The following is a 23,988-nucleotide window of genomic DNA, read 5'->3' on the forward strand; positions in this document are numbered from 1 at the left end:
TTGCCCCTCACCTAGCTCTTCTATTTCTTACCCAGCTTAAATTTCCGCGGTACATTACTACGTCACTCTCTGACATGTACCTTCTACTCATCTATTTTTTCCTTCATCTCTGCACTTGGAAAAACTTGAATTTTATACTCACTCTTTCCTTTTATTAGAAAGGATAAGCCACTGCCACTGCTTGGGCAGTAGATACCATCTCTTCTCACTCCTGTATTATAATTTTTTTCCCTTCTCTCCTGGACCATTCCTATCACCATAAAAACATTCTTGTTTCTCTCATCTTAAACAAACCCTCTCTTGACCCTACCACCATTACAACCACCACCCTTCACCGAAGTCTCAAAAGAGTAGTTGTCTGTAGTTTTCTTATATTCCTAGCCCCTCAGTGTTTTTGAACCCACTCTAGTCAGGCTTTTATCCCAACATTACTCTAAAACTACTCTTATCAAGGTCACAAATACTCCCCACATTGCTAAATTTGTCCAATCTTGGTCTTTATCTTATTTAACCTCCCATCAGAATTTGACTCAGTTGATCACTTACCCCTTGAGCACTTTTCTTCACTTGGTCCCACAACTCCACAATGCCCAAGTTTTCTTCCTATCTCACTGGATTTTCCTTTTCTGATTTCTTGGAACATTGCGGTTCCCCTGGACTCTATTGGTGGACTTTTCTTCTCTTGTCACACTCACTACTTTGATGATCTAATCCCTCCCAAGGCTTCAAAAACATCTTTACCCTGATGATTTCCAAATTTACATATGTCTAGCCTGAGCATCTCCTGGAAGCATCAGACTAGTATATCCAACTGCCTACTCTGTATCTATACTTGACTCTCTAATAAGCATCTCAAACTAACATGCCCAAAACCAAACTCCTGATTATCCTACAAAATCTACTCCTATCCTAATCATCTTCATTTTATTAACTGCAACCTCAGAGGCCTACATTCATCTGTGAGCGATTCTCCAGGATCTGTAATCGTCACAAAGGAGATATATTTTGACGTCTATTTGATCTTCAGGTCCTTTAGGATTGAAATACAAAGTAAAATAGATTTTTTTAAGTCGGCAGGGCATGACTTTCAGTTAGAATTAATTCCTCATAGACAGGAAAAATAGATAATGCATTGGTGGATGCCTTAAAAATGAACCTGAATTTCAAAGATTTTTATTTTACTGACCTCCACCACCCTCTACATGTTTACCTGAGCTGAGCATTTAATAAACTCAGTGTGATAATTGTACAGTCATAAGTACTTTAGAGGTGCCCCTATTTAGATGTGGCCGTCCATGTTATTGAGTAGTTACGTGAGAGTCATACCTACCCAGTCACACATTTTATCTACTACAGAAGTCATAATACAACTTGTACTGTATTGTAATACAACCTCCAGCTCTGGGTTTCAGCTGGAAGGATGAGCTGTGTGGGCTGGGCAGTGTTTCTCAATCTTGACCAATGTTAATACCATATAAGAGCATTGTCAAAAAGAACAGAATCCCAGGCCCAATACCTACAGATTCTGATTTAGTAGATGTAAGCTGGGGCCCCAGAATTCATATTTCTGACAAATACTAGGGTGAGTCTGGGAAAATTTGGAAAGAACTGATATGTGAAGATGAGACTGGAGAACCCTCTATGACTCCAACAATATTAATAATAACAATAAACAGACACAAAAGGTACAAATGTTAAGCAAAATTGTCAATATATTCAGAGATATTACCATTAAGAATTATGTCCTATCATTAAGAATACCCAAAGATACCATAAAAAAATGAAAATGTCTGCCACAGACAGAAGATATGCACGACACAATACCGGAGGATATGGAGCAGGAAAGTCTCTTGTCCATCTGGTGGGGGTAGGAGTCGGCACAATGTCTTCAGAAAATGACAGGCATTACTAAGGTTAAGCACGGACACACTTTAAGTTTCTAATTTTACTCATACTTAAGTATGAGACCAACAGAAACATTTGTACAGGTACACTGGAGGACTTGTACAACCACGTTCTTAGCAGTGTTATTCATAACAGCAAAAAAAACTTAGAAACAACCCAAATATCCATCAATAGTAAAAGGAGCAAGCAAGCTGTGGAATAATTTTACAATGGAATATTACACAGCAGTGAAAATGAATGGACTACAGCTATGTGTCAAGATTTACAAATCTCAAAAATTCCATTTTCAGTGAAATAGGCAAGTCACAGAAAAATACAAACAGCATGCTTCCATTTATATGAAGCTCAAAAACAAGCAAAATAATATATTGTTTATGCACTCATATATATAGTGTACAACCTAAACGGAACACCCAAGTGGGATGGTGTGATGACAGTGGAGGGATAAGAATTGAGGGTATATTTTGAAGACTACAATATCTACATTATTTATTTCAGAGTTATTCTGAGGATCAACAGAGAAGGAATAATTTTAAAACTATAAAACCTTATATATAAGTATCATCAATCCTATAAAGCACATGCTCCAATCTCTACTAGTCAGTCAACATTTGTGATACTATTCATTTAGAAATTCAACAAGTGTTTGGTGGAGGAGAATGCAAATATATTTTTATTAAATCGTAATTAGTGAATTGTCTGATGTTCTATTTTAATGGGCTTTACTAAGTCACGGAAGAAAGACTGCAGGAGTCTTTTCTAGGTGTCTTATTAAAAACCTACAAAATAGTGCTACAAGCAAGGTTGATTAAAAAAAACAAGGTTTACTGGGAGCTCAAAAATTGTGCGGGAGATCTGCACATACACGACTATAAGAGTGGTTATGCAGTGAGCAAGGTTAGAAGTAGAATAAGCCTTGGCAAATGAGACAACTGAATCCAAGGAATCTGGAAACCCACCCAGAAGAGACTTCTTCTAGAGCACAAAATTATGACCAGTGTGTACTTAAGAGGTAGAACTCAGCTCATTTTAAGCAGGAGCCTTCTGACATGAAGTGCTCACTTAAAACACAAAACACCATGGTGCCTCCTGCACTCAGATTAAATACCTCTCCCTCCAGGCAGAACTTTCCTAACAAATGGGAGACAAATGTCCCAAGAGGAGCAGATTTTGGAGTAAAGCATTGCTTTCCAGCAGTAACAAAGCAAGTGGAATAGGAACCAGGCTTTGTTTCCTACCCTTTCCCATCAAGACTCTGTCATCCTGTCTGTATCATTAGTATCTCCCTCCCTGAAGTGTCGTTCTGTTGATTTTTTTTGTTATTAGAGTAGATTTTAGTCTAGTGGACCAGGTGGCCAAGCCCTTGCTTAAAAGAAAGTATAGGGGTTCATGGAAATTGCAGAACTGCTATAAAAAGGGCATTAGTATTTTTTGTTACAGGCATTTAGACAACAGAAAAGTAATAATAACTTTAAAACCTTGCTGCTTCAAGTGTGGTCCATATATCAGCGGCCATCGGCAGGGAGACAGACATGCAAATTCTCAGGCCCACCCAGACCTCCTGAATCAGAATCTCTGGGGGTAGGACTCAAGGACGTTTTAAGGAACTCCCGCAGATGATTCTTATACTTGCTGAAGTTTAACAAGCACTGTTTTATGACACAAATACATTAGCTCTTAGATAGGGAGTATGGTTAATAAGAAAAATCTATTTTTTCCCATTTAAGAACTCAGTTGTTGAGTGTGAAGGTTATTCTGCTATCACCACAGTTGTTGGTCAGCCATCATTTTACATGTATAAATGCAAAATATTTGAAGAATACCTTACCTACCTGTGTGTCAAGTACCAGTAATTCAGTAAAATAAAAAATGAGCAGCCCAAATGTGCGCTATAAAGAGGGATTCATAATTATCTTCCACCAAGAAAATATTAATGCTCAGAATCGTTTTATCCTTACAAGAAAATATACACTTTACCAGAAGCAAAGCCAAGTCTACATTTTAGAATAATTTCTACAAGTACTTTATACATGCATATATATGCACGTGTGTACAAGTATGTATACGTACATGTTTTGTATATACATATACACGTACACATATGCACAAATTTCAGCCCATAAGGAGCTAAATATCTGTAAAATTTGGCTATATGGTCTGCTTAAGATTCGAGATGGCCAAAGCCATATTTCTATTTCCTCGAAGACACTACGTCATGCAAGACCGGAAAGCTATCAGCATTTCAAAAATAGGCAGAAAATGTTACCATCACTATGAAAATAGACTTTGCTCTCTGCACCATGGATCCCAAAACCAAGGAATATTGCCAACCATACCGTTTAGACATCTGCCTACCTTACTCACTAAGAATCAGAGGGCATTTACCAAATGTATGCTAAGTAATTTTCAGAAATATACTAGAACTTGGGAAATAAAGTTCAATAACTAAACTCTCAATGAACAGATTAATAAAATAGTTTTATTAAGGAGAATAAATTGACTCACCTGGCTATTACTACTTTTTTAAAAGGGGTAAGATGATAAGGCCCCTTTTTATCTCACATTCAATTACCAGTTAATTCTTTACAAAATTCAGAACTCCACTGTTCATGACAGTGGGACTAATCAGTTCATCTGAAGAAGACCTCTCACCTTGAAGTTTGAACCGTGGCTCTCAGGAAGCTATTTGCAGTAGCGCCTAAACTTCTCTAGGAGCTCTGACTACCTGTTTACAGTTTGAGAGCTTTAGGACAAAACTCCTATCCTCCCCTCAAACTCGATCTTTCACTGCCTTTACCATCCTTTACTTGCTCTGCTTCTTCTTCCATGACAGGAAAATGTTTAACTGATAAAGGTACTCAGAAAGTACAGTATCTCACCATGCTCTTTAACTTCTCCTATAAACCAAAATATGAAGGATGGAAGGAAGGAAGAAAATAAAGGAGGGAAAAGAACTCTATTTCCTATCATTAAACTTTGATAAATATCTGTGATAGAAAAAAGAGAAGTTCGTTTATTCTGAAATTATTTTAATTTAGAAACAGAAAACATCTTGGAAGAAAAAAATTAAAGAAAACCACAAAATATATAGGCAAATTTTCACTCCATGAGCTTCGCAAATCCTCACTTATTCACCAATCCCCAAGATGAAAAATGCTCTTCTAAAAAGGTATTCAGCCACCACTGTAAAAGAAAGAAAAATGGTCAATTTTAAGCGTATATAAGATTTTAATAATAATAATTTGAAATGAAATATGCTGTAATTTTATGGAACCAAAACCAGTTATTAGAGAACCACACCTACATTACCCCGAGACAGCATAAAAGAGAAGAAACTGAACTTTAAAATCTTGGAACTGAAAACATCCTTAGAGATGATCTGGCTGCTAGAACAGACTTATCTTAAAAACTCAGAATCCCCAGTTGGGAAACGTTTTTAACAGTCTAACATCATGTCTTTCTGAATAAGATGAAAAATATGAATTACATAATGGAATGGTTAGTTGAGAAGTTTTTCAATTTGATGTACAATCACCAGTTGAAAATAAAGAATACTAACTAGCATAATAGTTCTTAACCACTATATCTTACTGTAATCACTCAAAAACCTGGCTTAATCATAATGAAAACAAAAATCACCTTTTCTACAGAAGTTTCTAAGTTTCTAAAGCATAAACATTAAAATCGTATACTGAAATATACATTTAGAACTGTGATGTTAAAGAAAAGAATAATTCCATTACTAGAAGAAAGTAAAACTCCTGAACATATACTTTAATGCTAAGTATTTTAAGAACTTATGTTATTAAATTGCATTGCTGTAACTAAAATATCCACAACAATAAAACTCCTTTAATTTAAATACTATGGATATTAATTTTGACTACCATAATTGTATAGAAGAGGAAAAACTTTTATCACAAGGAAAAAAAGTGATAATTCAGCCTAATAATGGAGAAGTTTCTGGTTTTATTTCATTTGCTATCATCTCAAACTGATTTAAACAGTGATTTATCCTCTTTGAAGCAGGAAAAAAACATTTCTTTCAGTTTTACAGCTATCATGACATGTCATGAAAAGAGTAAGTTTTCTGATAGTTTTTCTCACAAAATGTTTTATTTGGCCTTCATTTTAATGTAAAAACTATCTAAAGATAGATTTTTAAATCCTTAAACATTGAAACAATTTTGGTACTGGAAGAAAAGTTTTCTAAGCAACTAGCTTCTAAAAGGCACAGTTGAACAATCTCTGCCGGTAAGGCTGGGTGTTTGCTATGGAAAGCAGAATTAACAGAAAGTGAATTCTTAATATTTGTTTCAAAAACCTGCTGGGAACAACTGGACTACTGGATCTCAATCCAAAAAGGATGTGCTAAGAGTGCCTTGTCCTAAACAGTACTTTAGGCCACAACTTAGATAATGAAATAAAAAATATTCTAATAAAAAATTAGGATAAATAATAATGTTGGATAGATTACAAACTCAAAAGCCTTCCATAAGGGAATCTAGCAAAAAGTAATTTAACAAGAATAATGTTCCATTCTTAGGCTAAAAACAAACCATCCCAACTGTTTAAACAAAGGCTAAAGGACATTTATTGTAGCAGTTATTTGTGAGAAACTGAGGATTTTAGCCGATAGCAATAAAACACCTGGAGTAGGCATTTGATTCTAAATACTGGGTTTTAGGAGGGCTAATGAAATGCAAACTGGACTGTGAAGTGAAGAATGTGACTCTGAATGGGGAGTGTTCTCAAACTGAGCCAGAATGAGAGATGGGTATACAACAGTTAAGAATATAGGCTCCTATGCCAGTCAGCCTGGGTTTTATATGCTGTTCTACCACTTACCGGCCAAGAAACTTGAGTAATTACTTACTCTCCATGTCTCAATTTCTTCATCTATAAAATGGAAATAGTCATGCACTGCATAAGGACGTTTCAGTCAATGATGGACTGTACATACAACAGTGGTCCCATAAGGTTAGTACACATAGCCTAGGTGTGGAGTAGGCTATACCATCTAGGTCTGTGTAAGTACACTCTATGATACTCACATAACGATGAAATCGCCTAACGATGCATTTCTCAGAATGTATCCCCATCATTAAGCGACACATGACTACAATAACAGTGCTAACTTCACAGAATGGTCATGAGGATTAAATGAGTCGACTCACATAAAGCAGGAACAGTCCAGGGCACACATTAAGTGCTCAACAAATGTTAGTGAGATTATTATTAGTATCAAGACCAGCACAAAAAGGTACAGAACTTGAAGTCATTCACTTAAGTCAACAAATACTTATTCAGTGATTTTAATGGGTACATTGGACTAGATTTTGTAGTGTGTGTGTAGTCTGTGCATATATAGAATATATACATATACACACACACACATAGAGAATATATATATAAAAACAGATTTGCCTCAGAACTCATAATTTAATGTGAAAGACAGATCACATCAATGAGCCAAGGCAGACAGTAACATCCGGTGAGAGAGAGTTAAAGATATAGTGCTAAGTGAAGGCTGAGGAAAAATGTGAAAAGCGGTCATACACCAAAATAATGTTCCCAAGAGTAAAACCAAGAACAATGAAGGGTGTTACAGGAAACAAGTTTCATATCAGTTAAACCTGTCTGACAATAGAATGGGAAGCAAGAAGAGCAGATGCACTGAGCTGTACGGAAAAGAAGGGACTTCACAGAAACTCCACCCCATCTCTCCTGTTTACTGATTAGGCAACTATAGCCCAGAGACAGAGAGTCTCAGGTTTCCTAATTCTACTTCAGGATTCTCTCTATAATTCCACGGTTCCAGAGTTGGTATTTCTCACTGATAATATAATAGAAATTTCTGACCTGACAGAGATTTAAGAGACTTGATCCTTTTTTATGATCCTAAGATATCCCTTTGTGGCACTTCTGCTTAACAACTATGATAACCAACTTAAGAAATCCATCAGACAGTACTCATTCAGTCATTTGTCATTTAAAAGACAACTTCCACCAGCATGCATAGTAAAAAACCTGGTGTTTAAGAGATTTATAGTTTACAAAGCATTTCTAAATAACTGCTTCAAACCGCCACATCTCATAAATTGAACCTAATAGATATTACTGTCTCCAAATGACAGGTAAGGCTCAGAGATTAAATGAACACAAAATCACAGAGCAAATGAGTACTGCAACTCATACTAAGTCTTTATATCAAACCAAACTGCTTAAGACTACTCTACTTGCTCATTGCCATAAGGTGTCCCAATAACATAATCAATCAAAAAGCAAAAGCATTTAGGAAAGCATAAAGTAATCCTAGAGTTTCTCAGTCTTTTCTCCTCCTCTCTAACATGCCTAAAGGTTAAGATATCCTCCCTTTAGTACAATAGCTCATTACAGTAACAACAACTTCAATTAAAGTTCTTACGCAAATTATTTTTTTAGTTTTTCATGCTTAAGTTATTAATCTTTACTATACCCCAAGTAAGAACTATTATTCTTACTGAATAAACTGGGCACAGAGAAGCTAAGCAAATTGCCCAAAGCTAAGACAGCTATTAAGTAGCAAGAAAAAAGATTTGAACCTAAGCGATCTGATCCAGAGTTTGAACTCTATCACTATAGTGGTTTTCAGATGGGGAGCATTTCCTCTGCACTTTAAAAATGAACATATTAATATACCGTATAAAGATAACTTGGATTTGAATATTGGTTCTGTCACTGATACTTGCTTTGTCACATACTGAATACCTTTAACTCACTTCCTTGACCCTTTAAAATTTTATTTATTAAAGAAAATAGTGCCTATCTCACAGAGTTGCTACAAAGATTGTGTAAAATATAAAATCACTTTGAATTATCAGTTATCAGAAATTATGAATAGACTTTAGCAGCATTAGAGTCAAGAGACATATCTGCATATTAACCAGATAGCAAGCTATCAACTCAAATGGTTTCAATTTTCATTCCATCCTAGATACTATTTCAAAAGGTTTACTTACACAATGATGTTATTAATAGGAATATGGATCAATTTCACAAAAAATCCAATGAATCCCATTATAGCAAATCCTATTGCTGTTGCCATGGCAATCTTCTGGAATTCTGAATTTAAAAACACAAAATTTACATTATTTTTGGCACTGTCATTGCAATCATAGGGGGAAAAACTAGCAGTGACATAAATAAACTTACTGGTTTACATTTCAAAAACAAAATATGACACTATAGATAGTAAGTAAATTGACAGATTTTTAAATTTTCCTATTTTACTGATATTTAAGGAGACACAGAAATAAAGTGCATGCTCATGCTAGTGAATCCATCAACAAGCAGCAAAATATTTTATCTTCTTAGAAAATGACCAGAATACCAAAAAGAAACGAAAATATAGATAGAAGAAATATACAGTATTTGTCTTAAAAATTTTGCTAAAAATATTGATCATAAAAGCACAAAACATAAGTTTCTTATAAACTATAGGTCTACTGTCTTTGGTATTATAATGAAGCCAAAACTAAGGCGTGAAAAATCAAATTGAGTTGAGCAGAATTTTCTGTAAATGTTTCAGTCTCTGGTAATGTTTCTGTTTCCTCAGGGAAGCTCTCCCTGCCCTCCTGACTTGGTGAGTCCTATTATGTGCTGTCAAACTCCTTCTATGTCTCTTTCATAATACTTACTACAGCAGTAAGTAAAACTGATAACTGATACTGCTTATGACAGTCTTCCCTGAAAGATTTTAAGCTCCATATGAGCAAGGACTATTCTCTGTTTTATATATATATATATATACACACACACACATATATATATACATTTTTTTTTTTTAAAGATTGGTACCTGAGTTAACAACTGTTGTCAATCTTTTTTTTTTCCTGCTTTATCTCCCCAAATTCCCCCATTGCATACCTTAGTTGCAGGTCCCTCTAGCTGTGGCATGCAAGACGCCGCCTCAATGTGGCCTGACAAGTGGTGCCATGTCTGCACCCAGGACCAGAATCGGCAAAACCCTGGTCCGCTGCAGCAGAGCACATGAACCCAACCACTCAGCCATGGTGCCAGCCCCCATTATATATTTTTATACATTACGCTATATACAAAACAATGTATCATATTATATTCTCTATTCTCTATTTCCAGCTCCTAACTCAGGCAGCAGTCAATGAATAAAAGTAGGCAAGTTCTGGTGCACCTTTTAACACACAAATCATGATAAATAAGAAATTAAATTTGGTCTGGCCTCAGTGGCCAAGTTCACCACACTTTGTTTCAGTGGCCAGGGTTTGGTTCCTGGGTGCGGACCCACACCATTTGTCTGTCAGTAGCCATGCTGTGGTGGCAGCTCACATACAAAAAAAAAGAGGAAGACTGGCAACAGATATTAACTCAGGGCAAATCTTCCAAAACAAAGAAGTTAAAATTCCTAGGTTGGCAACAACTATGATTTCACATTAAGGTTTTGTTTGGGGAAGGAGAAGGGGAGCAGTAGCAGAGGAGGAAGGACTCCAAAAGACTAGATAGTAAAAACTCTAAAGTCATTAAATATGACTAAAGCCAATGTAACATGGAAAAGGAGACTGTAATAAGTAATCTTATACCACTTAAAATACATAAACAAAAACATTTATAAAGTGTACAAAATTTAGAAAGAAGTGACTGTTTAAAAGCAATAAAGCAAAATAAACCAATAAAAATATTGATGAAAGTAATGCAATGGTTACTAAGCAGGAAAATATTAATCAAATAAAAGGCTCAGAAAATGCAGATTTAATTTTTTCTCTCATTTTAAAGGTATTACCTTTTCTATCAGGTTTGGTGCATCTTTTAACCAGCCGAATCGAGTCCTTCACAAACTGCCGACTTGGCTCAACAAACTGCATTACCTGATCCATGACACCTGTTCAAAAAAACAGAAATGGAAAAAGATACTCCTTAGTATTATTTATCATATAGTAAGAACTTGCTCAGTTACATCAAAATGTATTGAAACCAGTCATGAATTCATGCCCGATACAGGTAATTCCACATCATAAAAACAAAACAAAACAAAACAAATACAAGCTCTAAACCTAAATTGATATTATTTTTGTGAACTCCTGCAAAGCATCAGATCAAAGGCAGTAAGAAAAACACAGGTCTTAGCCATGTTGTCACCACTGACAAAGGACATATGCTCTTAAATATAAAAGAGCTATTGCTATTAAAAAGCTAAGCAATTAACAACACCTCCATTCCTTACCCACTCTACAGTTCTCTCATCGTTCTTGTTAAAGAACCAACAATGTTGGGATCCAACAAATATTTTCTATATTTTATTTTCAACTTCCCAGAAACCAGTGTCTAGTGCAGTGAGAGCCAACTATGGTGCTGCAAGAGTCTAAAGTAAAAGGGCCCGCCCGGTGGCATAGTGGTTAAGTTCACATGCTCTGCTTTGGCGGCCTGGGGTTTGCCAGTTCAAATCCCAGGCAGAGACCTATACACCGCTTGTAAGGCCACGCTGTGGTGGCACCATATATACCAAATAGAGGAAGACCGGCATGGATGTTAGCTCAGGGACAATCCTCGTCAAGCAAAAAGAGGAAGATTGGCAACAGATGTTAGCTCAGGGCCAATCTTCCTAACCAAAAAAAGAGTCTAGAGTAGAGGTAAATATGGATTTCAATTTGATTGTTCTAAACCATGGGTACACAACATTTTTATAAAAAGAGTGTATTTATGTGGGATAGATGTAACTATGAAATTTTCAAAACCACAAAGATTGACTAAACCAAGATCCAGAGTCTGAGAAGCTATTAGCTAAACTCCAAACTGTTAGGTTTGGACACACCTTTTAAGGAAACAGAACTATATATTTTATCATATAAGCTCTTTTGAGGAATCTATTACCCAAAAGAAATGTCATCCAATCTTAGCTTTGAGGGCCATTGGTATGAGAGTTAATGACGCCAGTTTATTACTTGTATTTTGCTGTATCTGTAGTGTTTCGACCGGTGGCCAGGCACATAGATACAATAAACTTTTGTTGAATCAACGAATGAATGCCATTGTGGTAGTCCAAATCTGTCTATGAACTGTAACCTCTCTAAGCCCCAGTTTCCTTACTTACATGGAAGTTGGAATAATCTATATGAAATACTTAAAGTATACTAGAAATTCTATAAACATTCTGGGCCAAGTATACTGGGTTCCTCGAAAAACATACTAATGCCTGTCTTCTCAATATTTCACTTAACTTTGTTCTTCAAATCCAGTGGGCTTAAATTTATAGAGGTCATGATTAAAGCTAAGGACCTTGTCTCCAGAAAAAAATGCACAATATACAAAACACCGCCCTCAGTGTCAGGGGAGGGGATCTGATAACCCACTATGATCTCTTATCTAGATTCTAGACCAATCATCCCACTTCACGTCACAGGAGTGGTAGCAGGGCCAGGGCTGAATACAGCTCTTCCAAGACAGGACTACATACCACCCCAGAGCGAACCCGAGGTGACCCTGGGCGGCAGGCCCCAGCTCTGATTACGGGACAGAAGAACCCGGAAGCCCCCGAGAAAGTAAGGGTTCACAGAGAGGTGGCCGATCCTTAGGCCAGAGATCTGGGCCCAGAAGGATCACAGGCCGTATAAGTCCTCTTCCTCGGGACCTCGCGGCAGCTGTCCCGGGTCTCTGCTTCCACACCAGGCTGTGCGGGAAGGTGGGCAGCCGGCCGGGACGGCCAGACCTGGTCTCAGACCCGAACGAGGGTCTCGCTCACTGGCCCCGCGGGAGCTGACCGGGAAGACTAGCTCGCCATTCCCGCCAACTCCTTAAGTCACAAAAGTTTCGCCCCATGTGCACCCGACCAAGCACCTCACCGGCTCGCCAACTCCGCGGACTCCAGAGACACGTAGCACAGGCGCAGACAGGCAGAGGTCCCCCGGAACCGGAAACCGAATCTCGGGCCTACCACCCGCCCACTCCTCCATTCATTGGTCCTTACGCGGAGATCTCAGTGCGCAGGCGCAGCTCGACTTGCGTCTAGGGCGCGCTTCCCGGAAGAGGTGAGCTGAGATGGGAGGGGAGGCGCGACCTGTTGTGCGCTTAGCCTTTTACAGCTTGAGGGTTGCTTGTGCTGTGGTCCCTCGGCAGAGTGTCCAGTGACTCCCAGCCCGCCTCGCCTTGTTTACGTCCACAGTGAGAGGCCCTGGGGCCTTGCGGGACCTGCCCTCTTAAACCTAAGTAAATCTCCGCTACGGAGATTCCATTGGTGGGATGTTCTGTCTTGTAAAGTTTCTGTTTCCTGCGGTTCGCCTTGGGTCGTGTGCCTCCTGCCTGTCCACATTTTCTGTATGTCTTTAATTTTATTGGTCAAAATGGAGCTTATAGACGGTATAATGGTATTTTGACCGATCTAACGCGAAATAATATCCCCACCCCCAGACCTGGTCTTCCTCCGGCGTCACTCTTGAGGATATCGTGGAATTAAGGCCGTCATTTTGTGTATTATAGGTTTGGTTTGGGAAAGTGGGTATAACGTATATGTGTTATCTATGTATTTTGCTGAGAGTATTGTGAACCCAGACGTTTGATGATACCTGGCGAGCTTGTCAACGTGTGATGTTATGCTTTTAGAATGAACCATTCTTTCAAAAATCATTTATGGAATGCCTACTGCGTGTAACACTTTACTAGGTGCTGTGACTAGGTCAGACGTGTCAGACCCTCTTGGAGCTTATTATGGTCTAGTAAGGGAATTTACAGTGTAGGGCGGGGGACAGACAAGAAAAGAAAGTACAAGTTAATAAAAATGCTATATGGCAAATAGGGTGTTTTGAAGAGAGAAGGAAAAAAAGATGGTGGGATAAAGACAGAATTCTCTTAGATGGTCACTATAGGACTCTAAGCAGGTGACACATGGGCTGAAATCCTAGAGATGAAGAATTGTTCAAACGCACCCCAGTCTAGTTAGAATTTAAAAGTGACTCTTAAAACTAAGGCAAGGTATCTGTTATGAACACTGCTGTATATGTGGACGACCTGAAGTACAGTATATGGAGTATGTGTTAAAAACGTAGGTTCCTGCTTTCTAACCCACTGAATCAGAATATCTGGAGGTTTAGGAATTAGAAGTCTGCATTTTTAAAAAACTTAGGAGGAAGTTTTAGGTATTGAAATTTATACCTAAAAACTTTTCAGTCACCTTTGGAAAATATAAAGGAAGCATGTAATTATTTTGAAAACTGGCAAATAAAAAGGGTAAGAATCAAGCATTTATCCTGATTTTTCCTATCCTATCTGACCAAAGTCATTGATGAGGGGAAACTTCTTTTTATAAAATTATTCCAGTTAATAACAGCAATAAAATGATATTACCATTTTGCAATAGAATATTACAAAAAGTATGACTATTTTGTTAGAATATTACAATTTTGTAATAAATTAATGGGTTAGGCTACAAGTCAAGTGAACAAACATTTTCGGTAAAGGGCCAGAAAGTAAATATTTTAGGGTTGGAGTTCTTAAAGTCTTTGCTGTTGTAGCTCTGCTGTTGTCGTGCAAAAGCAGCCATAGGAAATATGTAAATCAGTGGATGTGACTGTGTTCCAGTAAAACATTATTTACAATAACAGAGGATCAGATTTGGCCCACAGGCCATAGTTTGCCAAGCCATGGTGTAGACAATGCTTATTAATGCCTGATGACATCACAAAAGAGAGATCAGACATGTACTTCTCATATAAGAACAACACAACACTGCCTGTGAAATGGCCTTGACAAGAACAAATGATGATGGAACCTAGTCTCTCATCAAAACTGTAGATCTACCAATGCAATATTGCTTGTTAATTATAACTCTTAGGTTAAGGAAATTGTGAAAAACATTGAGGTTGGAGTTATTGTAAGATATACGTTCTAAAAATTTTCATTTGAGACAGTAAAATTGGCACCCTACTATGATGAGAAAATTAACATGCTTCCTCCCTCCTTACTCCTCTCCCTACCAATTTCTGTTAGTGCTTTGGAATATTTCCTAAATGAGGGATGTTTCTCTTGATGAAGCCCACTTTAATTGTTTTAAAACAATAAAGTAAAAATTCTAAGAGCCCCCCACCCCACTGTTATTCACCATGATACTAGAAGTCTTAGCTAATGTCATAAAATAAGAAAAGGGTTGAGGGGAAGGCATATAAATTGAGACAAAAATAAAAACATTGTCGTTCTTTAGAGATGACATGATTCTCTATGTAGAAAATCCCAAAGAATCAACAAAAAAGTCTCCTGGAACTAATAACCAATTATAGCAAGATTGCAAGATACAAAATTAACATGTAAAAGTCAATTTTTTTCCTAGATACAAGCAATGAAAAATTGGAATAATAAATAAAATAAATAAAAATAAAAAATAAAAAATACAGTACCATCTTTATTAGGATCCAAAAAAGAGAAAGGGAGGAAAAGAGGGAATCAGGCTGACAGGTATAAATTTAACAAAATATGTACAAGATCTGTATTAGGAAAACTACAAGTTGATGAAAGAACCCAAAGAAGATCTAAATAAATGGAGAGATATTTCATGTTTGTAGATAGGAAGACTCAGTATTGTCAAGATATGAGTTATTCCCACCTTGATATTCAACACAATTCCTATTAAAATCCAAGCAACTTATTTTGGATATCAACAAACTGGTTATAAAGTTGATGGGACAACAAAAGACTAGCCAACACAATATTGAAGAAAAATAAAGCTAGAGAACTGGCAATACTGGGCTTCAACACTTACTGCAAATCTGCAGTAAGACAAGGTGATAGGGTGAAAGAATAGACAAATAGATCAATTGAGCAGACTAGAGAACCCAGAAAATAGACTCGCACAAATATAGTCACCTGCTCTTTGACAAAGGAGCAGTGGCAATTCAATGGAGCACAGATAGTCTTTTCAACAAACGGTACTGGAACAACTGGACATCTGCATGTAAAAAATGAATCTGGACACAGACTTTACACCTTTTACAAAAATTAACTCACAATGGATCATAGACCTAAATGTAAAATGTAAAACTATAAAACTTCTAGGAAATAACAAGAGAAAACCAAGGTGACCTTGGATTAGGTGAGGGGTTTTTAGATACAAAACCAATAGCATGACTCGTGAAAGAAAAAATAAGTATGACTTCATTAAGATCAAAAATTTCTGTTCTACAAAAAACGTTGTTAAGAGAGTGAAAAGACAAGCCACAGACTGGGAGAGAATATTTGCAGAACACATCTCTGATAAAGGGCTTGTATCCAAAATATACCAGGAACTCTTAAGACTCAAAAAATGATTAAAAAATAGGCAAAAAAACTGAACAGATACCTCACCAAAGAAGATATACAAATAAGTGTATGAGAGGGTGCTCAATATTACATATCATCAGGAAATTGCAAGTTAAAACAGTGCGATACTGCTGGATACTGATTAGAATGGCTAAAATCCAAAGCACTGACAATACCAGGTGCTGAAGATGATGTGGAGCAACAGGAACTTTCATCCATTGCTAGTAGGAATGTAAAATGGTACAATCACTTTGGAGAACAGTTTGGCAATTTCTTACAAAGCTAAACATAATCTCACTATAATAGCCAGCAGTCATGTTCCTTGGTATTTACCCAAATGAGTTGAAAATTTGTGTTCACAGAAAAGCTCGCACAGAGATGTTTATAGCAGCTTTATTTATAATTGCCAAGATGTAGAGGCATCTAAGATGTCTTTTAATAGATGAATAGATAAACAAACTGATATATCCATACAGTGGAATATTATTTAATGATAAAAAGAAATGAGCTATCAAACCATGAAAAGACATGGAAGGAGCTTAAATGCGTATTGCTAAGTGAAAGAAGCCAATGTGAAAAGGCTACATGCTGTATGATTCCAACTATATGACATTTTGCAAAAGACGAAACTGTAGAGACTCTAAAATGATTAGTGGTTCCCAGGGACCTCATGGGAGGGAGGGAGGGACAAATAGGTAGAGCACAGAGGATTTTTAGTGCAATGAAACTATTCTGTATAATATTGCGATGGTGGATATATGACAATATACATTTGTCAAAACGTGTAGAACTATACAAAGAGTGAACCCTAATGTAAATTACGTAATTTAGTCAATAATGTGTTAATATTGGTTACAAATTAACATTTAGAAATATTGGTTACAAATTAATATTGGGCACAAATGTACACTAGTACAAAATCTTAATAATAGGGGAAACCGCAGAGGGAGTAAGGGGAAGGTATTTTAGTTTTCTATACTTTATATTCAATTTTTCTGTAAACCTAAAATTACTCACAAATAAAGCTTATTAGTAAAAATTTAAAATAAATGACAAGACTCCAGGAGATGGAAAGAAACTAATTAGTTGTTCCACTGTTTTCTTTATGCTCTATATAAAACAACATTAGGCAATATTGAGACTCCTTTAACTCTCCCTCTACTGACAGACAGCCATTTTTTGTAAGATTCTGAGAACTATAGCCCCTCTCCCAAGACAAAATGGACACAGATGAGTTTGACCACAAACCTAGTTATAACCAGTTGACTTATTTAAAGAAAGCAAGAAGTTCTGGCCCCTATATTACATTCCCTGGGGCTTAAATAATGGAACATGATGAGATCCAATCACACTTTCTTTACATTGAGGCCTGGAGAATGTTATCAGCTGAATTGTGTCTCCCCAAAATTCACATGTTAAAGTGCTAGCTCCTAGTACCTCAGAATGTGATTGAATTTGGAGATAGGGTCTTTAAAGAAGTAAATTAGTTAAAATGAGTTCATTAGGGTGGGCCCTATTTCAGTGTGACTGGTGTTCTTATAAGAAGAGGAAATCTGGACACAGATAAGTGCAGAAGGAAGATGATGTGAAGATGGTCATCTACAACTTAAGGAGAGAGGCCTCAGAAGAAACTAACCCTACTGACATCTTGATCTCACACTTCTAGCCTCCAGAATTGTGAGAAAATGAAATTTCTGTTTAAGTCATCCAGTCCGTGATACTTTCATTGGGCAAGCTTTTATTGCCTTTTTTCTTCTTATTATTGTTTCTAAAAGAAAGAAAAGTTCAAGCAAGTATAATTTTTGGACATACAGTAATCTCATAGAAGTATAAAAATCATGAAATGTTGTTTTCCATTTTTGCAATATAGAATTAACCTTTTAGGAAGACAGGTATAGAGCTTTGTGAAAACTTAGATTAGAGAAAGAGATCACAGTTCCTAAACTTTGTCTTTAAAAGTATTTCTTGAATAATTTCATTATCAGGTAGTTTTCTTTTTTTAAAAGGTTCTTATGGACACTATATTTTCTGAGTTCATGCATGTTTGGGTATGCTGGTCTTTACAGGCATACCTTGTTTTGTTGTGCTTCGCAGATACATTGCATTTTTTACAAGACCCTCCACTAGCAAAAAGATTACAACTTGCTGAAGGTTAGCGGTTTTTAGCAATAAAATATTTTTAATTAATATATGTACTTTTTTTTAGGCATGATTCTATTGCACACTTAATAGACTACAGTGTAGTGTGAACATAACTTTTATATGCACTGGGAAACCAAAAGATTCATGTGACTAGCTTTATTGTGATATTCACCTTATTGTGGTGGTCTGGAACAGAACACACAGTATCTCCAAGGTATGCCTGTATATTCTAGTGATTTGGATGAGTATAAAATTGGGGGTTACCTTTTTCTTTAAAATTTGGCTGAAATAATTACTCCATTATATCCTAGCACTAAGTGTCCAGCTTGAAATTTTTCCATCTTATTTTGTCCCCTCTATGAGGTTAAAGAATTCCTTCTCTACCCCTGAAATTCAATGGCAAATACGATCTGCCTCAACAAAAACTGATATTCTGTATAATTTTTTACATAGGCTGATTGATTCTTCAGGGAAGTTTTGTGTTCTTACATCTTGTAATAAGTTTTCTGTTTGATCTGCTAACGTATCTCTTTAAGGAGATTCCTTTTGTTAGCTTCTCTTTGTTTTTACTCTATTATACATATATATATCTATTATATATTTTCAAGTTTTACCTTGCTTATTCTTCTATTCACTGGTATTAGCTCAAGCCTTTTTGTGCTTATTTATTTCAGTTTTTAACTCTGTCTATGCTGTTTCTTGCCATTTCTAATTCATTCTCTGATATTACTTCGGTCCTCAATTTTTTCTTCAGTAGTACAGTTTTCTTTTTTATTTAATTCTGTTTTTTAAATTATTTCACTGATGATAAATCATTTTATTGAGTTCATGTCCTTATTAAGGTTCTTCTGTCTCAGAAAGTACTTGTGGCATTTCCTTCTGTTTCTTTGAGATTCCTACTCTTAGGTTCTGTATCAGTCTTCTTTATGCTGTTGTCATCTCCCTATGTATTTATCTTTCAGTAGTATGTTTGCATAATTTAAATTTAAACAATCTTTTAAAAAGTATTATGAAAATTTTAAAACACAAAATGAGAATAGAATTACATCATTTCTTCTCATCTTGCATATGCAGAACATAGACTACGCTGCTGCACTTTCCCTTTGCTCTCTGTAGTGCAGCTGAGTTCTCAGTGTCCTTCATACTTCTTCAGGGTCCTATCTGTCTCCTTAGAACTGTGGCTTGGAAGCTGTGTTGCTTCTGTTCCCTTCTCTGTAGACTGAGGACATAGGAATGGCATAGGCCTAGCTCCAGCTGTGTGTGTCCTTCACTTAAGGATATGGATTCTGTTTTCTTCTCTGAAATCGAACCCAGTGCCCTATCCTAATATTTGCTTGGCCCAAGTGCACTGTCTCCTTGTGGGGAAAACCCTTAGTCTCAGACTATTCTCCCAGTTCCGCACAGGTCTGACATCTCTCCTGCCTCTGTTCAGCATCTTGCTGTAGAGGCTTCTACTCTTGAAGATTTCTTTTGGAATTTTATCTGAGCTTCCTGTTCAATCCCTCAGACTACTTTTCTTCCAAGTAAGAAATATTTATGGAAACTCAATATTTCATTCACTCTTTTTCTAGAGCTTAGAGTCAAGGTTAGGGAACTGTGCCAAGCCATGCCAGAATTTTTTTTTTTTTTTCACTACTTATTGAAGTTTATGGCCTGAAGTTGTATGCTTTTCCTTATTTTGTTCTTGCTCTTGAAATTTTTGCTGCTGCTAATAATTATTGTTCATTACATTAGATGTTGGAAGAGGTAAATTCTGGGCTCCTATTTTACTTCACAATCATTGCTATTTTCTTTTTTTTTTTTCTTGGTGAGGAAGATTGGCCCTGAGCCAACATCTCTTGCCAATCTTCCTGTTTTTGCTTGAGGTAGATTGTCGCTGAGCTAACATCTGTGCCAGTCTTCCTCTATTTTGTATGTGGGATGCCGCCATAGCGTGGCTTGATGAGTGGTGCATAGGTTCTTACCTGGGATCTGAACCTGCAAACCCCCGGCCACCAAAGCAGAGTGCACAAACTTAACCACTATGCCACCAGGCTGGCCCCACAATCATTGCTATTTTAATAAGAATATAGGAGATTAAAATTTCTGGCCCTGCTATCATGTGCTCATTTTAACCCAGAAATTTTCTTTAACTAAAAATTCAGAGATCTCTACACTATTACAGGAAGCTCTTTGATATATCCTGTTTTATCTTCCACTGACTTTCCTTGCCCTGCTCTTAGCATCTGTTCTCTACTAATTGATGCAATAGGAGTAATTTCATCTTTAAGAAGATAACTCTTCTAGTCTACTGATATTACATCAATTAGTATGGGATAATGCTAAGAATAATAGAGAGAAAACCAAACAGTAGTAAAAATGGCCAAGCCAGAGGATTCTTACAGGGCAAAGAGTTCAGTTGCCTATTTTTGCACACAGGAATGGAAGCAAGTGAGGAAAATAAATGTAGAGTCTGAGCTTTTCAGCCAAGCTTCCTAACTCCTACAGCAGAATTCTTTTTCCATTTTATCTCTTTGTCTCTACCACCCTATAATGACACCCCAGATGGTTACTTTCTAGCCATTTTAAGAAATGGGAAATTTAATACCCAGCCCTCACTTTAGTTCATTCTAGCCTAAGAACCAAGGAAGGACATAATTTATTCACTCTACAAGAGGACCATCTAGTTGCAATATCCAGTTTCCTCAGTTATAGCTGGTGTTGATTCAGCGGATTTTAATATCTCCTCCCTTTCTCTTGTTCATAATTCATCTCACCTAAGACCGATATTGCTATCAAGATCTCTGTCAGAGGGGTTGGAATATCCTAGATGAAGGAAGATCATTGGTTTGATCAAGAGTGTACAAGGACTTCAGTTTCCAGCCATGATGGAGAAACTAGAAAAAGTCTTGTCCTCTCAATATTAAAAGACAAGAGAGAGAGAGAGACAGAAAACTGTACAAGATATATGAAATAACTTTTTCAGACACTGGAAGTGCAAGACTTTGGTCCTTAAGGTGAGGGTAAAAGAAGTAAAGCGAGTCTGAAAATCACCCCACCATTCTGCCTGAAAGGTATTTCTAAAGCAAAGCTACAAGATTGGGAGACGGATCCCATGCAGAAAATAGTTGTCTTGAGTTCAAGAAGAAATCCGGAAGTCTGAGATGGCTGGAATTTCTGTGGCGGAATAGCATAGAGGTGGGAGCTAGATGGAGAAAGAGCTCTAGAGTTCTGCAGAGTTCTCCTTGAGTCTGTTGATGAAAACTAAGCTGTGCTGATGTAAGGTAAAAGTCCACAAGGCTGGGCTAACAATGACCAGGTGCTCTAAGATGAATAATTCCTAGAGCACACAAGACCTAGGAGACATACAAGTTCTGACCAGCCAAAATGGAGAATCTTTGTTGACTATATGGAACATTTAGTAGGAACCTCAGAAGGGTGATACCTTAATAATAGGTCTAAATTAGCCATAGAGTAAAGACTGGGAGAAAGGGAGGCAGAGAAGAATCAATCAAGGCTACATACTTGGAATTACTAAACATGCAGAAAAATGTGACTCATAACCAAGAGAAAAATCAGTCACTAGAAAGAGATGAAGAAATAACAGATATGAGGGAGTTAACAGTGAGTTACTTTAAAATAATCATTAAAAATATGGTCAAGGATTCAAAGAAATGTATCATGAAAAGATCAAGGGAAAATATTTTAACAAGAAATAAACAGAACTTCTGGAGCTGAAAAATACAGTGTCTTAAATAAGAATTCAGAGTATAGGGATAACATCCAATGAGAACTTTAGGATATCAATGCATTTGAACACAGCAACAGAAACTACCATAGTAGAACAGAGAGAACAAAAGATTGAACATAAATGAACCAAACTTTAGTGACCTATTGGCAGTAAATTTGAACAACTGGCTCCATGGGAAAGAGAGCATTGGCCAATTTTCATGATGTAAATACTCCCACTATTGCTGATTTCAAAGTACCAATGTAACATCACTGAGCACCAAATTTCCAAATTTGATTATAAACTAACATGCACATCTAATTAGCTTAAAAAAAAAGCTGAAGAAAAAATCACAGTGAGGTATATCATTATCATAATCAAATTCTTAAGAATCAGTAATAAAAAGATCACTTTAAAAATAGTCAAAGGAAAAAATAACACATGTACACAGGAACAAAGACCAAGAGCAAGCCTGTCTTCTGAAACAATAAAGGGTGGAATCACATCTTTAAACTACTGGTGTATTTATGTGAGAGTGAACATAGAATTCTATATGCATCGGAAATAGTCTTCAAAACCAGAGGATTAAGATTTCTACCTTAGAAACTAGAGAATAAGAGACTATTAACTCCAAAATAAGTAAAAGGAAGCAAAAAATAAATATGAATTGAAATTAATAGACCAAGTGTCAGCAAACGATAGCTCACAGGCAAAGTCTGGCTCAACACTTGTTTTTGTAAATAAAGTTTTATTAGAACATAGTCCCACTCTTTCGTTTACTTATTCTCTAGTACTGCCTTAGAGCTCGTATGGCCTGCAAACCTAAAATATATATTATCTGGCCCTTTATGGAAAATGTTGTTGCCCCTTGAAATAGATAATAGAGATAAATCAATGAAAGTAAAAGGATTCTTTGGAAAATCAATAAAATTGACAAATCTATAGCTAAACTGATAAGAAAAAAGAAAATACAGATTTCCAATATCAAGAATGAAAGAAAAGACATCACTACCAATCCAAACATTAAAAGGATAACAAGAGAATAGTATAAACAAATTTATGCCATTAAATTTGATAACTTAGAAGCAATGGACAAATTGTTTGCAAGATAAAAATTGATAGACAATCAAAATAGCCCTATATAAATTACAGAAATTGAATTCATAATTAAAAATCTTCCTACAAGGAAAATTCCAGGTCCAAATGTCTTCACTGGTGAATTTTAGCAAACATTTTAACAAAGACTATAATAATAATAATTTGCACAAACTGTTTCAGAAAATAGAGAAGACAGACCCTTTCCCATTCAATTTTTGAAGCTAACATCACTCTGATACCCAAACCAGAAAAATACTTTAAAGAAAATTGCACAGCAATATCTCTCATGAGCTTAGATGCAAAAGTCATTAATGAACTATTAGAAAATCAAATCTAACTGTGTTTAATAAGCATAGTATATTATGACAAAATGGAATTCTTTTCTCAGGAGTGCCAGGTTGGCTTTAAATAAAAATATCAATGTAATTCAACAGTAACAGAATAAAGGAGGAGAAAACATGTTTTGTGCTTCAGGAAAAGAAAAAGTGCATTTGAGAAAATTTAACCTGCATTCATTAAAAGAATCTTTCATCAAAGTAGGAATAACAGGGAACTGATAAAGGGCACTTTTTAAAAAAAAAATGTACAGCTAAAATCATACTTAATGAGAAAAGACTGAATTCATTTTCCCTAAGATCAAGAATATGGCTCCATTCCCATCAGCTTTGTACAAGTCCTTAGCAAACTAGCCAGTATAAAAAGCAAGACAGAAGTAAAAGGCATTTTTTGTTTTGGAAAGAAAAATGTTAATTTGTTTTATTTGCAAATGACGTGACTGTGTGTGTAGAAATTCCCAAGGAATATCCAAAAATTATGTTAGAGCTCATGAGAGAATTTGG

General features: G+C 36.3%; 1 protein-coding gene and 1 long non-coding RNA gene across 5 annotated transcripts in view; one reads left to right on the plus strand and one right to left on the minus strand.

Annotated features, from left to right (window-relative positions):
* Positions 1 to 4,917: 4,917 nt before the first annotated feature.
* Positions 4,918 to 13,087, minus strand: SEC61G (SEC61 translocon subunit gamma). 2 transcript variants are annotated; one of them, XM_008510484.2, is made up of 4 exons: positions 12,759 to 13,087; positions 10,703 to 10,801; positions 8,907 to 9,009; positions 4,918 to 5,088 (listed from the first exon to the last, which is right to left on the minus strand). In XM_008510484.2, the coding sequence occupies exons 2-4, from the start codon at positions 10,794 to 10,796 to the stop codon at positions 5,079 to 5,081; spliced, it is 207 nt and encodes a 68-aa protein (XP_008508706.1). In that variant the 5' UTR covers positions 10,797 to 10,801; positions 12,759 to 13,087; the 3' UTR covers positions 4,918 to 5,078. The 2 variants fall into 2 exon arrangements, with proteins under 2 accessions (XP_008508706.1, XP_008508707.1); XM_008510485.2 differs by having other exon boundaries at positions 12,754 to 12,817.
* The window catches only part of LOC103563475 (uncharacterized), a 47,367-nt gene continuing 36,171 nt past the window's right edge, over positions 12,793 to 23,988 (plus strand). The window contains exon 1 of one of the 3 annotated variants that reach the window (XR_011539433.1): positions 12,793 to 12,944. This is a non-coding gene — a long non-coding RNA (uncharacterized lncRNA). Of the gene's footprint in view, positions 13,231 to 23,988 lie in introns of all 3 variants that reach the window. The other 2 variants (XR_011539435.1, XR_011539436.1) reach the window with 2 other exon arrangements.

The sequence above is a fragment of the Equus przewalskii genome, chromosome 4 (genome assembly GCF_037783145.1).
Source record: "Equus przewalskii isolate Varuska chromosome 4, EquPr2, whole genome shotgun sequence".
Classification (NCBI taxonomy): Eukaryota; Metazoa; Chordata; class Mammalia; order Perissodactyla; family Equidae; genus Equus; species Equus przewalskii.